General features: G+C 36.7%; 1 protein-coding gene across 2 annotated transcripts in view; it reads right to left on the bottom strand.

The window, feature by feature from the left end:
• Positions 1–15780, bottom strand: part of LOC150095347 (potassium voltage-gated channel protein Shab-like) — a 341014-nt gene that overhangs the window by 194228 nt on the left and 131006 nt on the right. For both annotated transcript variants that reach the window (XM_090410729.1, XM_090410730.1), the window contains exon 3: positions 5075–5938. In XM_090410729.1, coding sequence (XP_090266855.1) covers positions 5075–5938 — 864 coding nt within the window. The remainder of the gene's footprint in view (positions 1–5074; positions 5939–15780) is intronic.

The raw sequence follows: 15780 nt of genomic DNA, 5'->3' as shown, positions 1-15780 counted from the left end.
ATTTAAGTCATCCTGCAAGATATTCACATCATCTGAATTAACTATCGCTCTTCCCAGTTTTGCATCATCAGCAAACAAGTGGATATCTCCTTTCAAAGTATTCCCAATATCATTGATGTACAAATTAAATAATAGAGGACCAAGCACTGAGCCCTGAGGCACACCACCGGTCACCTGCCTTCTAATGGATTCCGCTCCACCATAAACCACTCTTTGATATCTATCCACTAGCCACCCTCTAATCCAAACACTAGCCTCAGATCCATGCTCATTTGCTCCAATTTATGCAACAGAGTTCCATGCAGTATCTTGTCAAATGCCTTTGCAAAGTCCAGCAGGATCACTGAAAAAGGATTTCCTTCATCCAACTCCATTGTTACTTCATTATAGAAAGTGAGCAAATTGCTAAGGCAAGATCTATCCTTCACAAAACCATGTTGTCTCTTATAAAGTATCATATTGCTGTCTACCCAGTCCTGAATTCTAGTTTTTATCAATTTCTCCAGAACCTTAACCACCACTCCCGATATTCTGATTGGTCTATAATTTGTTATCTCAGTCCTGGAGCCCCACCCCCTTATGTAGTGGAATAATTTTCCCCTCTATTGGGACTTTACCAGAACTGAGGCTTAAATTAAACAGTCAAGTTAGGAAGTGCTAATTCTTTTGCACATTCTCTTAAAACATGGGCCGATATGCCATCTAACCCAATGGTAGTGTTAGCATAAAGGTTCTGTAATATACTAAGCACCTCAAATTCTTCTATCACTAGACTCTCATCACTCAATGACACATTCGGCACTGCAATATCACAACCAAGATGGTACACTTCTGCAAAATGATCACTAAGCAACTCAACTATTTGATTAGCTTCTGTAATTTCCTTACCATCAACACTTTTTAAAGTCATCCTTCCAAAGTTATTTATCCTTTTACTTGCCACATAGCGAAAGAATTCCTTAGGATTTTTTTTAGACTCATCAGCTAGCTTCCTCTCATAATTAGCTTTGGCCTTCCTTACCATGCAAGGTTACCCTTCTTGCCTGTATCTTGTAATGCTCGTGGGAATGCTCATCACCTTTTTCTTTATACTTATACCACAATTTTCTCTTTATCTACAACTCTCGATTATAATATTATTCATCCATCTTACTCCTACCTGATTCCTTCTCCTGACTCTTTGAATATCAGATATAGCTTTCATTAAGTACTCCTTGATAATCTCCCATGCACCATCAACATCTCTCCCCTTTAAATTCTCATGCCATAGTACTTTTGAAAGCTGACCTCTTAGCTTGTCATAATCACCAGCCTTGTCATTCCACATATAACCCTTTTTAACAGAATATTCAGCACATAATACAATCTCCAAGTCAAGACTACATGATCACTTTCCCGTAAGTAATCATGCGGGACTTACTGATATGTTGTCCGATGCACTATGACCAGATCTGACACTCTCAAATCTCTTGTCCTTTCCATTACATGTTGTCTCAGGTAGTTATCTCTTAACAATAAATTCCAATTCCTTTGTTCCTTGGGACCATTCCCTCTCCCAATCTATGTCCCCCATAGTTAAAATTGCCCATAATAATTACACGTCCTCCACTCATCTTACTAATTTGCCAATGGATACCATCTACATTCTCCCTTATACCCCTTGGATTATAGCAGCAACCAATTACATATTTCATCCCATTGATTTCTATCTCACACCAAACAGCCTCAAATAACCTATCCTCTACATGCCTGTCATCTTTAGGCATTTCTACCATTTTTGGCTTTAACACTTTGTCTATCATTAGTAAAACTTCCCCCACCCCCATTCTGTCCTCTCTATCCTTTCTGAAGATACTATATCCCTTACATTCAATCCCTATGAAATCATTCTTAGTTAACCAAGTCTCACTAATTCCTATAATTTTTGGCCAAGTAGAACTAAGTAATGACAAAAATTCATCACACTTATTCCGAATACTTCAGGCATTAGTATACATAAACTGCAATACTCCTTTCCCCCCCATAATCACACTGTGTGCTAATTCGCCCATTCTGAATACCGTTAAAATTCTGAGTACAATGATTCCCCATATCACAGTTATTATTGACCTTAGTACTACTTACAGATAAGTCTACTTTCCTGTCATTATTTCTAACAACCATCCTCGCACCCTCCCCTTCTAATAACCCTCGTTTCCTTGCTAAAACCCCCATATGTTCATTAAACAGTAACTTCTGTAAAAGCTTACTCCCGTACTTATTGTACTTATTCAAATGCAGACCATCTTTGGCATATAATTCTTTTCTTCCATATATCCACATATCCCGCCCCTCTTTTCCTACACATCCTAGCTAACATTTCATTCGTCATCAATGCCTTCCTTCTCATTTCTTGACTATCATATCTGGGCAGCACACTGACAATCCTAACACTCTTACTCTTAAATTTCTAACATCTCCCTTAAATCACTTGCCACACGATTTACGCTGTTTCCCAAATCATTCGTCTCAACCATTAAAATCATTTCATCTACACTATCACCTCTCTTTACAGCTTTAGTTAACTACCATACCTCCCAGCCAACATTCTTTAAAGACATCTCCGGTTTTTATTCTACGAATCATTGAATCCTTTATTATTATTATTTTCTTAACCTTACCCATTGCCTTAATCTTTCTCTGTCTATCCATCTCTATGAATTTCATCCTTTCCATTCTCTTATCCAACACCCCAACCTCACTCTGTGCCATTTGCTGTGAACTCCAGAGCGCCCTAAATCATTACTACACTTCTGTTGTTCACTCATCACAGAATCATTCACATTTACATGCACATTCTGGCTTATGTTTTCACATATCATTTCTTCAATTAGTTTACATTTCCCACATATATATAAATCCTCCTTAACTTCATACCACATGTTTTTCTGAAAGCCTGAGGCATACATTAAACAAACACAGTATTTAACGTTGTTTCTAAACACCATATCCTTGAGTATACTGGTGGACAAGAAAAAAGAGATGCACTGACAGTTACTCCATTTGTCAAATTTTGTTTACATTCGCTATAGTCCTTTGCATTGCTAGACGTTGACTCTGTAATTCCTTTTGCACAATCAGCCTTACCAACATCTATGACATGCTAATTAAAGGGATTTATTACAATTCAGTGAAACACTCTTAGATACATCAATATTCTCTTACAGCAAATTAATATTTTACAGAAGTAATTTTTTATTCTTCGAAGGAAGCAGCAGCATAAGTCATTACCACATGATCGTGACTTTTAGCCATAACTTTTTTTTTCTTGAAACAAGCAATCAGCTGAACTCCACCTATCAATCATTGCTGAGGCTGGATACTTTACCATGACATATTATACAAGTGTGATGTTCCTGATCTTAACTACTATTTGTTTATGTATTCTTCGATAATTATTTATTGACATACTCTATAAAGTTTCATAATTAAAATTCAGAGTTTCTTTGGGGAGGTGGGCCATAATTGGAGGTTTTTTTTTTTTTTTTTTGAAATGCTGTTTATACATGCACCCATAGCGGTAGGCTACCAAAAGAGAGTTCTATGTTTGATTCTAGTCGTCGAGTAGAGGAAACCTTTTTCTAAAGTTTTCTTCAACCGACTCCCGAGTTATCGATCTCTACCGGACCAAGATAATTTTGTGCCCCGGGGCATACTTCTTGTGCGATGCCCCAAGTTTTATTTTTATACTTAAGTACTTTCTAATTGTAAGTATAAGTATTTTTTCAAATTATTAATAATTTCATAACTTCATTATTTCTACTTATCATTTTTATTCACTCAGATATACTACATAAAAAAAGAAACAAATAAAAATTATTACAAACAAAACTTATTGAATTTATGTAATTTTAATTTAATCAATTATAATTTAGATATATTTTTTCTTGGTTTTAAATCTGCGAAAGCTTTTATTCTTTCACTAATGTCTATTTTCTGACAACAGTATTTTCAATAGACAAGGATAAAGAATTTAATCTCTCACTCCCCATTGTCGATCGCAACTATGTTTTTGATAAGTTTTAATTTACTAAAACTTTTTTTAGCTGTTGCTAACGTTACAAGAATTGTCAGCAAAATTCTCAATGTGACACACGTATTTGGAACTATGTTCTGAAAATTGCTTCCTTTTAAAAACTGTCAAGTTTCTAAATGGCGAATTGATGTTTTCTGGAAGTAAACTGTCATTTCTTAATTTGAAATTTGTGAATCATTATTTTCATTATTTTTAGATGGAATGCAGGCTCTAAGGCCCTAGTTCCCTACCTTAGTTTTGGCACGTGGGTCAGCTCACTCCCTTAATCCAGCACTGTGTATAACCCCACTATTTCTGACAATAATATATTGCATTAAGTGTTAGGAACCACGAAATGGCAGCAGTTGTCTGCTCTATTGTTCACCAGATGCAATTTATAATCATTGGTAGTCTTTGGCCAGTTATCTCTGATTGTCCAAGGGCAGAGACTGATTGTTCCTCAATCTTCAAAAATTGCTAGATATAGCTAAATCGGCTTCACTGACTGAGATTTGACTTTTTCATTTAGAAAATAGTGAATGGTAAAGGTAGCATTTATTAGCTGATAAGCTATAGTGTTAATTGCTAACAGTTCTTTTATGATATCCATGATACTTACAGTTACTAACTATACTAAGTAATACGGTTTCAACCTTTCGTAGAGCGAGGTGTTATTGAAAAAGGAAACTCTGTATGATAGTTATGAAAACTATAATTCTGTAATTTTTGTTTTTATTTGATTTTTAAACAAAATTTGAAATTTATGCTAATACTAAATGATTTGCAGAATGTAAGGTTTTCATAAAGATTTTTGGGAAATATCATGAAGGTCAAAAGAAATTCATTAAGAGCACCATAAACATGGAACACAAATATGACTGAAATTTCAGGATATTTGAACATTTTATTCAATTTTTAAACTAATGTCATTAAACCACAGTTTACTGATGGTTAACTTAAAATCTCTATCCACATCTGTATCTCATTAATATACATATATATATATATATATATTCTTACCTGGCTGACATTGTGACCAGTGTCGACGAGGACATCTATTAAATCCATACTTTTTACAAAGGCATCTCTCAAGTTGACATGATGGAAAGATACGATACTGCCTTCTCTTTTAGCTCTCTCTAGTGCTTCCTTCCTCTTCAGAGCTTTTTCTCGACGCATTTGGTTCTTGTAAAACTCAGCAAAATTGTTGACAATAATGGGAATGGGCAGTGCGATCACCAGCACACCGCAGATACAGCACACTGTTCCAACAATCTTCCCCAATGGAGTAGTTGGGTAAATATCACCGTAGCCAACTGTAGTCATCGTGATACTTGCCCACCAAAAAGTTTCTGGGATGCTTTTGAACAGTGTACCTTTCTCATCTTTCTCTGCAAAGTAGGCTAAACTAGAGAATATCATGATACCAATAGCTAAAAACAGCATCAGTAAGCCAAGTTCTTTATAGCTATTCTTTAAAGTAAATCCTAAACTCTGTAGACCTGTCGAATGTCTGGCAAGTTTAAGGATCCTAAGTATTCGCATTATCCTAAAGATCTGTACTACCCTTCTGACGTCATGGAATTGATCAGTGTGTTTTTTGGACTCTATTAGAAATAAAGATACAAAATATGGGAGGATTGCCAGTAAGTCTATTATGTTTAAGCCTCCTTTAAAAAATTTCCACTTATTTGGCGCAGAGATGAACCTGAGAAGGTATTCCAATGTGAACCACGTTATGCACACTGCTTCCACCATGGCCAACTTATGGTTATCTCCAGGAGGCCCTTCTTTATCTTGTTGTTCTTGCAATGATGGCAATGTATTGAGAGTCAGTGCGATTGTCGAAAGTATAATGAATAATATAGACAGCACAGCTACTACCTGGAAAATACGAATAAATTAGGGCACTACGGGTGACTACAACGTAAGAGGTTAAAATTATAAATGTTTGAAAAAATAAAAATAAAAAAAAAGGGAACGACATTCACAAAATGCATGCATTAAACACAAAGTTAAGGATGGTGGATTAATCCAAATAAACAATCGAGGTAAAACAGGTGCAACAAGTGGGCTAAATTTATTAAAAGCGTGGAAGGCAACAGAATAAAACTGAAAAGAAGATGTGATGGGTTAGAGGTTAGGGAAATTAAACAAAAGAGAATGGTGTAGCTTAGCTTCGCGGTGCCGTTGTTCCGGAGAGATGACAGTTATGAACACTTCCACATGCAAAGTCGTTGTTATGCCGCCCCTGTGCTGGAGACTGGTTAGACATGCAGAACTGGCAGCACTGCAGAATGCGGTCGTCACACTGCCCATTTCCACCACTTGGTGACAAGCACAGAGGTCAGAGTTAAGCATGGAAGAGAAGAGACAGGAAGAGAGACAGTGATAAGACATCACTAGACATCAAAAAATAGCATGGGTGCATAATTTATAAACTTAATATCGAAATATCAAGTAACTGTTAATTGTAGTTAGAAAAATTACTTTGACATGGTGCCATTAAACAAAACATGCAACACTAATTAGTTCGGTACAAAGTTTGTTTGATGCTACGTTCAAAAACACCATTATGAAAGCTATACGTGAATTACTTAACACTAGTGTTCTTCAACCAATCAAGTATAACAACATTTAATATAATGCAATACGTATGAATGCCTAAACAAAGTTTACAGTTTGATCATGCTGATGTTTTGAACCTCATCTAAAATCATGGTATAAGTAGGAGACTGGTTGAAGATCACTTCGTTGAAACACTTAAAACTGCTACTAAACCGAACAGAAATTCTTCATGATTATCGAATTTTATCAGCAAGATTGTATATTCAACGTTGTTTGCAATAATTCAATATTAATATACGACTGATTGTATGGTAAAATCGATGAGATGGTCTTTATCAGCAGACGGTAACCAACGGCCTGCATTTTTATTTAACAAAATGTTTTTCTAAAGCGCACTAAGCTGCGACTGAAGACTAAAGTTAGCTTTTTTTTTTTAAATTTTAATATAATTTTTTTCTCTATACTTGAAGCAAAAACTAAAACTGTAAAACTAATTGTTTCAGATTTTAAGAAACACATAATGCCTAACATTTGTACGTAACAATCAAATGTACCATTTAACATCTAATCTTAGCTAGTCGTTTGTCCGCGTCATTCATCCCGCGGACAAACGACTTTTGCCAATAAGTGCAAAAAAAAAAAAAAAAAAAGTTTGATGACCAGTTGTCTATTACACTCCTTGTCTAAGAATTTAAAAAGGACTTACATTTAGGTCCACTAGATTACTATACATGAATTCAATTTTTTTTTTATGTAAAAAAAAAAAAAAAAAAAAAAAAAAAAAAATCGAAATTTTTACTGAGAAAATTGTGAACCTGTACCAGATTAATCAATTATGTTGGGAAAACAAATCAAACAGGCTGAATAAATCAAGAATGAAACTCATTAATAAACGTGATCAGTGAATGCAAGAATTATATAAATCCACAAAAGCATTTCTATTTACTTTTGTACCTTAAATGCAGAATTCTTTCTGCCCTTCCTTCTGAAGGCTTAGAAATACGACAAAATCATTTTAATTACAATTGTATTTTATGATTATGTGCGCTGCTGAAGAGAAAAAAAAAGCAATATAAAAAGTAATCGCTAGAAAAATTACGAATACTCTATTTTTAGTGACAAAATAGAAATTATGTAAATAGTTATATATTTTCATTTAAATAATAAAATCATTTTAAAAAAGTTTACCATTACCATGCTATACTCGTTAAAAACTGGAACTATGCTATGATAACGTGCTACTTATCTAGCACACTGGTAATGTGCTGAATATCCATAATGAGGAACGTCAACTAGCATTTTAGTTACGTCCATATACTGGCATGTTAGTGTCAAGCACATTAATATGAACAAAAATTATTCGAATCTTGAAATCATAAGTTCCAATTGCAGCAAGTTAAGAACCACTCGAAATTGATTCAAAGTAGAAATTAATGTTTATTATCTTAAACGAAATACGAGCCATTTAGGAAGCTGAATATACTGTAAAACGTGCAACCCCATGTATAGAAAAATAAACTATTACAAGTGGAGTTAAATTTAATAAGTGAATAGGACTATACTCATACGACGCAGGTATATTTTTAATTTGAGCACAAAAAATGTACTAGTTTATCAGAAACAATCCGAATTTATATATCTGTAATGTTTTCAACATTGAAACAAATTGATGAGGATGTAACAGCAGTGAGCTTTTTAAGCTGCGATCTCAAAGTTATAACAACACATTTTGTTGCTAAGTTGTGAAAGTGAACAGCACAAAAAAAAAAAAAAAAAGACATTAAATTACAATTGACAACACATCATTGTTATCCACGAAATCCAGATTAGATCAGGGTAGCAACACAGCTAAAGTACTGTGAACGATGATCGAAAAAAATCAGACAATATTAATTAATTTAATACATAAAATAGTATGACTATTTCTGATCCTTACATCCTCATTAGGAATCATAATTAAGTTGAAAAATTATAGTAATAAAAATGCGATATTTTATACAATTCGAAAACCTTTGATATTATTTTCGGAATATCATTATTTTTCAGATAATTAAACAAATCTTACATGGAAAATTTTTGTTATTTAATCATTATAAATTTTGGTGTTTAAGCAGGTGTAGGCGCAAAGAATGAGCGCTGAACCGTTTTACGGGATGCTAACAATTCTAGAAGAAATATTTACTAAATATTTCTCTTTGTGATAGCGGGGAGAGAGAGAGAGAGAGAGAGAGAGAGAATAACAAACCTCAGCGAAAATGCTTCATTCATGTGACCTTTGACGTTTCTACTAACTTCCCAAATACTCATTCGCGTTCTGCTCGAACGATCATGGACAGTGTTTTATATCAGTATATCTACTGAAGAATACTTTCTAGTTTTTCTATAACTATCACTGTAGCAATGAAGTATATACTTTAATGATCAGGGGATTTCATTGAAGTGGTGACTGAAGACATCAAAAAATTGAAAGCCTTTCTTTGGTGGGCAAAATATATTGGTCTTCTACATTTATTCACCTTTACAAGTTGAGCACAATCCTTTTGCTGTTACTTTTTTTAAATACTGAACTGCAGAAAGATGTATTATTTTATAGTAGACTTTAAACAATGATCGTTTTGGCCCTTTTTTCCACACAGAAATTAAACGCCATTTTGAGCATAATTATTTTTCTTGAAAGAAAAACTATATAAAAAAAAAAAAAGAGTAATAAAACCGGTCACAGGAACAAAATACTGGCTTCAGTTCGAATCGGTCTTTTGAACCAAGAAGGTGCAAGAAAATTGAGTCTTTTGAATACTTTAAATGCTAAACCACTAATACTAGGAGTATTAGGAACAAGAAGGAAGAGTTTTTGGCCATGGTTGGCACTTCCAAACCACAGGTTATAGGTATTAGTGAAACATGGCTGACTGTAGATGATATAACTAGTGGGATTGAATGTGATGGGTATAGTGTGTTCAGGAATGACAGAGAGAATAAAATGGGGGGAGGAGTACTGTTGATGATAGCTGATGAGCTCCAGCCAAGGAGAATAGAAGTTGAATTGCAGGATAGAGAAAAGAGCACATTTGAGGACATTTGGTGTGAGATTGTGGCTAGCAGAACTAAATATACAATTAGGTGCTGCTATAGACCAGGTGATGGAAACGTTGGTGACAGTATGCACAAGCAAATAGAAGAAATGGGTGGAAGGAGGGTGATTATTATGGGAGATTTCAACTATGGTCGCATTGATTGGAGTGAGGAGAGGACACACGGGAGGAAGGAACTGGATTTTATGCGGTTATTAAGGGATAACTATCTGCGACAGCATGTAATGGAAAATACTAGGGGTCAGAGAGTGTTTGACCTAGTAATTACATCTGAGGATTTGGCTGTAACAAATATGACCACATTGCCACCAATCGGTGAGAGTGATCATAGGGTCTTAACTTGGGAGGTGGCTAAAGGTGTAGAATTTTCAATTAAGACAGGGTACATGTGGAATTATCGGGCTGGAAAGTATGACATGCTTAGGAGTTTGATTGGTTCAGTGCCATGGCATGTACAACTGCAAGGACTAGAAGTTGATAGTGCATGGCAGGTAGTTAAGAAGTGCTTGCATGAAGCAATGGCTGACTGTATACCTAGAGTGCGAATAATAAATCAAGTAGGGGTTAAATGGATGAATAACACCATTAAGCTTGAGTTGCAAAAAAAGAAACAACTATGGAGGGAATTTAAGGAGAAGGGTGACTGGCAGGCACATGAACGGTATAAAGCGCAGGCCAGAAGGGTGACGAGTGTGGTAAGAAAAGCAAAAAAGGATTACGAAAGAACATTGGCCAAGCAGGCTAAAGAGAATCCTAAACAGTTTTTTAGATATGTAGCAAGTAAAAGGAAAAATGTACATGGCAGATTGATTTTAAAGAATGCTGATGGTAGGGAGGTAACTGAATCAGTTGAGATAGTTGAGTTACTGAGTGAGCACTTTGCAAAAGTATATCATCCAGGTGGTGACATTGCAGAAACGAATAAACCAGTAGATTATACGGGAATTGTGGTTAATGAAGTGGAGGTGAATAGTCTATTGCATAACCTCAATGTCAATACATCTGTGGGATTGGATGGTATACCAGCTCGTGTTGTACGAGAAGCAGCTAAAGAATTGTCAGTACCCTTGACCATTATATTTAATTTGAGTCTCGGGTCTGGGTTAGTCCGGAGCGGGTGGAAAGAGGGGAAAATAGTTCCACTGCATAAAGGTGGTTCCAAGACTGCTGTTGTAAATTACCGACCGATTAGCATATCAGGAATCATTGTCAAGGTCTTAGAGAAATTAGTCAAGAAAAGAATACAGGATTGGATAGATGAAAATGGGATATTGTATGGGGGACAACATGGTTTTGTGAAGGGTAGATCATGCCTCAGTAACTTGCTCACGTTTTATAACACAGTGACGGCTGAACTGGATAGGGGTAATGGGTTTACAGTGATACTACTGGACCTTGCCAAGGCCTTTGATAGGATACCACATGGAACGCTAATCAGTAAACTGGAGCAGATGGGTATAGATATAGGGTTGGTGAGATGGATAAGAGGGTGGTTGAAGGAGAGATATCAAAGAGTGGTTTATTCAGGAGTGGAGTCTAAAAGACGTCTTGTGACTAGTGGAGTGCCACAGGGCTCTGTTCTTGGACCACTGCTTTTCAATTTGTTCATCAATGATATTGGAAAGGATCTGAGAGGAAGTGTTCACTTGTTTGCTGATGATGCAAAGTTGGGTAGAGCAATTGTGAGTGCACAGGATGTCAAAATTTTACAGGATGATTTGGATAGTTTGGAGGACTGGGCTAGGAAAAATGGATGTCAATTTAATGTGGCAAAGTGTAAGGTTATGCACTTTGGGGTGAAAAGAATAGCAGCAGTATATCGCATTGGTGGAATCATACTCCAGGAGATTGATGAGGCCAGGGATTTGGGAGTGTTGGTGGATAGGGAGTTGAAGTTTAGGGGGCACATTGCAAAAGTGACTAAAACAGCTCACCAAATCACTTGGCTTCTGAAAAATACTTTAATATGCAGAGACAAACAAGTTGTTGTTCCTCTGTATCGAGCCTTGATAAGACCCCATCTGGACTTCTGTGCCCAGCTATGGGCACCAGGGTTTCTTCGTGATGGGGAGGAAGTGGAGAGGGTCCAGAGACGAGTGACCAAGATGATAGCAGGTCTGTGGAATGAACCTTATGAGAATAGGTTGAAGATTTGCGGGTTGCAGAAATTGGACGATAGGCGAAGGAGGGGTGATATGATTGAGACCTTCAAATTACTGAAGGATTTTTAATTTTTGAAGATTGATCCAGAAGATATTTTTGAAAATATGACTGGTGGTGGGAGGACTAGGGGCCATGCATGGAAGCTGGGCAAGAGCGTGGTTGACAAGGGTGTTAGAGCTAGGTTCTTTACTTGGAGAGTGGTAAATGAGTGGAATAAGCTTCCAGAGTCTGTTGTGGGTGCTACGACCGTGAATGAGTTCAAGGCAAGGTATGATAGATACTGTGTGAATGTTGAATAGTTGTTCTTGACATGATGTTAGGGCCTCCCTCGATGAGTCTGTCGACTCCTTGGAGTTTCCCGGAACAATAATAATAATAAAAAAACCACACTAGCAGGTCTCAAATTGTGGTAAGCCTCCCCCTCCTCCCCCCCCACCAAACCAGAAACTCGGGTTTATCCTTCCACATAATAGAGAAAATGGTCTAAGTCGAGACAATTAAGACCTTAATTATCGATGGTCTTCTAAAACAGCAACTGAAATCTTACAAGGATACTATTATTCATTGCATGATTAGGAAGGAAAGACAAAGAACAATTTGGATCTGGTCTCTTTTTCAAAATATTATCGCAACCAATTTATGTATGGTCGAAAATTGCTGAATTATTATTTTCGACAGAGAAGTCAGTTGTGTGCTTTATTTAGAGCAGTGTTAATATTAGACTTGTCAAAGAATATTTTTAATCTAAATACGGTAAGTAGTAGATCAATTTTGTAGCCCATCATTATTCTGTTTACCGGAATCCGGAAGTGGTTTGAAAAAGTCATGTTTATTCTCCAGAGGAGGGTTTCCTGCTTATCATACCCTCAGCCCACATACCTTATTCCTGTATTCTGAATTAAATAAAATATGTGAATTTTTAAAAAAATCAAATGACAACGGGATACAGCCAATGTTCACTGCACTGTGCTTTGAACACTCGGGAATAGGAGGCCCTCCAAATGAAGTTGCGACATTTGTGCTTCAGCTGTAAAGACTGGGTTGAAATTCAATTTCAATTACTTATCTAAGGCATAGGTTCTTAACCGGTGGTACGAGTAACCCCGGGGTACGTGCTGGGACGTTCAGAGGTACACGAAAAATAATCAGTAATGGTGGAAAAACAAGTAAAATAAACAAAATGCAAGTCAGAAAAAAAAATAAAATAAAATAATCAGCTAACGCCTTTTTATTCCCGTATACGGGAGTAGGCGAGGCCATTTAGCCCTATCTAACTTTTGGAGACTGAGTGGGCAGTTCAATCTCCACTGGTACCCAATCAGAGACAGATGGCCCAAAGCTATCACTAATTAAGCGGTACGCAGTGAAGAGAGACGGCTCAAATGTGCCGCCATCTCGTGGTCCCTAACCCTAACACAATATATTTAATGTCTGAAATAATGTGGGTTCTAAGGTCGATTTTCTTGAGTTTACAGGACGAAAAACCCGAGTTTCCGGGAGGAAAAACCTGCTTGCCCGTGTCAGAGATCGACTAACTCGGGAACCGGTCGAAAAAAGGCTTAGAAAAATTTCCTCTAGTCGCCGACTAGACTCGAAATGAAGTCTTCCTTCGTGCGGCCAAGCGCGGTGGTGTGCAAACGCCACATCCACTGAGCTACACGCAAGTGTCAGTATTTAAAAACAGCTATTTTAAAAACAATGGATATAATTTATAGAAATGGTTTTAAAAGGGGTACACTAGTGGAAAAAGGTTGGGAACCACTGATCTAAAGGAAGAAGACCCCCACGGGTTTTTTTTGTTTTTTGTTTTCAATTAGAAAGCAAGTTTGTCGGTCTTGCACTGAGGCCGAAAGATTTTTTCTCTGCGAAACGAGTTTTTCGTCCTACAAAAACAGAGATACCAGTTCCAAATTAGATTCTTGTTAGGAATTAAAGCCGAAGGAACTAAGGTTATGAGGCCAGTGCATGTTTCCTTCTGGCCTGTTTTCCAGAATGAAAATCGATTCGAATGGGCAGGTATAATAATAGAGAACACCGATGGTATAATACCTACAAAACGAATCAGTTGCAACTAACGAACATCAGCATTTGATAGCCGATGAGAGCGAAAAGTTTGTAATGGATCGATTAATCCCTGTTCCGGTTCCTAATCTTGTGGCCTCCTCTCTTTGCGTTTCCCGTTGCCTTTCTTGCCATAAATATTTATGACTGTAGCCATGTGTGAGCCTCCGTAGCTCAGTCAGTATAGACGAAGCCCTTTGGTCGGAAAGCCCTGCTTTCGATTCCCGTCAGTGACGTGAGGAACCTTTATCTGGTCTCTTTCGACTAAAGGTAAGTTAGCCGGTCTCATACGAAGGTAGGTTTCCCCCCCACCCGGAAACTCGGGTTTTTCTTCCCCCAGAAGAAGCAAACCTTCCCGGTGACCACGCGCTTCTATAGACATAGGACACCTCCAGGAACAAGGAGTAAAAAACCTATTCCGTAGGATTTCGGTTGCGAATACCTACACGGTAAAATGTGTAGGTCTACGCGTGAGCGTAAATTAGGATAGGAGCCATGTGTGTTCACGGAACCGGTTTGCCTGTTTTGAGGGATGAAAAACTCGAGTCACCGGGAGAAAAAAAAATCCTCCACCTCCGTATGAGACCGGTTAACTCACCTTTAGTCGAAAGAGATCAGATAAAGGTTCCTCCCATCATGGACGGGAATCGAACCAGGTCTTTCCGACAAAAGGGCTTCGTCTATACTGACTGAGCTACGGAGGCTCCTGTTCCGGTTATTTCACAAGAAAAAGAGTGTAGTGACTATAATAAGAAACCATGTTCACAGCAATAAGGCGGAGGAAATGATTTGGAAAATTTCTTCTTTGTGTCCTTTAATACTAGCAAGGGCTGGATAACAGAATGCTTCGGTATTATTGCCCATGTAGTTCAACAAGTCATGTTGAGCATTTCCTATGCAATCTGATGGACATCCGATATAGAACATGGCGGACAAGAATGCGACGCCGACTTTGCTTTAATGAAACTGCAAAACATTCGCCTGGAATAGGGTACAATGGAGTATTTCCCGAATATACTTAGGATATATTTATGCACATGTTTAAATAAACCTGGCCCGCTGAAGCTATTTTAAAAACTCATATTGGTGCAATAAGCTAGAAGTGGAGTCTACTAAACTATATTTCGGGTATATTGATTGTCTAAATAAACTTATGTAAATCTTTGGATGCTTTGTCTTAACTGAAAATAACGTTTCATCGGCTAAATAACACTGAGCCTATAGAAAGAAAATCGTGATTATTAGTAACTGTCAAAACAGCAATGTAAGACTAAAGAAAGAACATCATTAACTAGAGTTTCAAAATTTGTTTTGAAGGCTATTTATATAACATTTTTCCTTATTCACTTATGAAGTATCAATTATTCTATTTTAAATACTTTCATCTTTCTCTTGCTCTTCTAGTTTTCAATACTTTCAAGTTCTGAGATTTCTGTATTTCATTTTCTTCATCCATATCTTCTTTTCTTGTTTACACCTAAACTGTGAAATGAATTAAATTGGAAAAATCAGAATGAGTTAGACAACATCACAATCTGAAAGGTTCAGTTTTGTCGTTTATGAGAGAAGAAAAATCTAGTCGCTTATTGTGGTCTACTAAATACGAAACACCCATTCTATGATAAAAGGATTCCAGTCAGTATTTGTCGAGTTCCCACTGATGAAGCATAAACCATCTGTTTTATTTAAATAGTAACCTGGAACCTAGAACTTGAAAAATTCTTTATTTTAAAAACTCAAATATATAAAAAAAATGTTTTTTGAACTATTAACATGATACAAATCTGGCCTACTGAATTTGTATAACATACTACTTACATCTAACAGATTTGTTAGATCACA

The sequence above is a fragment of the Typopeltis vanoorti genome, chromosome 20 (assembly GCF_054136105.1).
Source record: "Typopeltis vanoorti isolate ZY-2024b chromosome 20, IOZ_Tvanoo_1.0, whole genome shotgun sequence".
In the NCBI taxonomy this organism is placed as follows: domain Eukaryota; kingdom Metazoa; phylum Arthropoda; class Arachnida; order Uropygi; family Thelyphonidae; genus Typopeltis; species Typopeltis vanoorti.
This window is presented reverse-complemented; position numbering and strand designations above follow the sequence as displayed.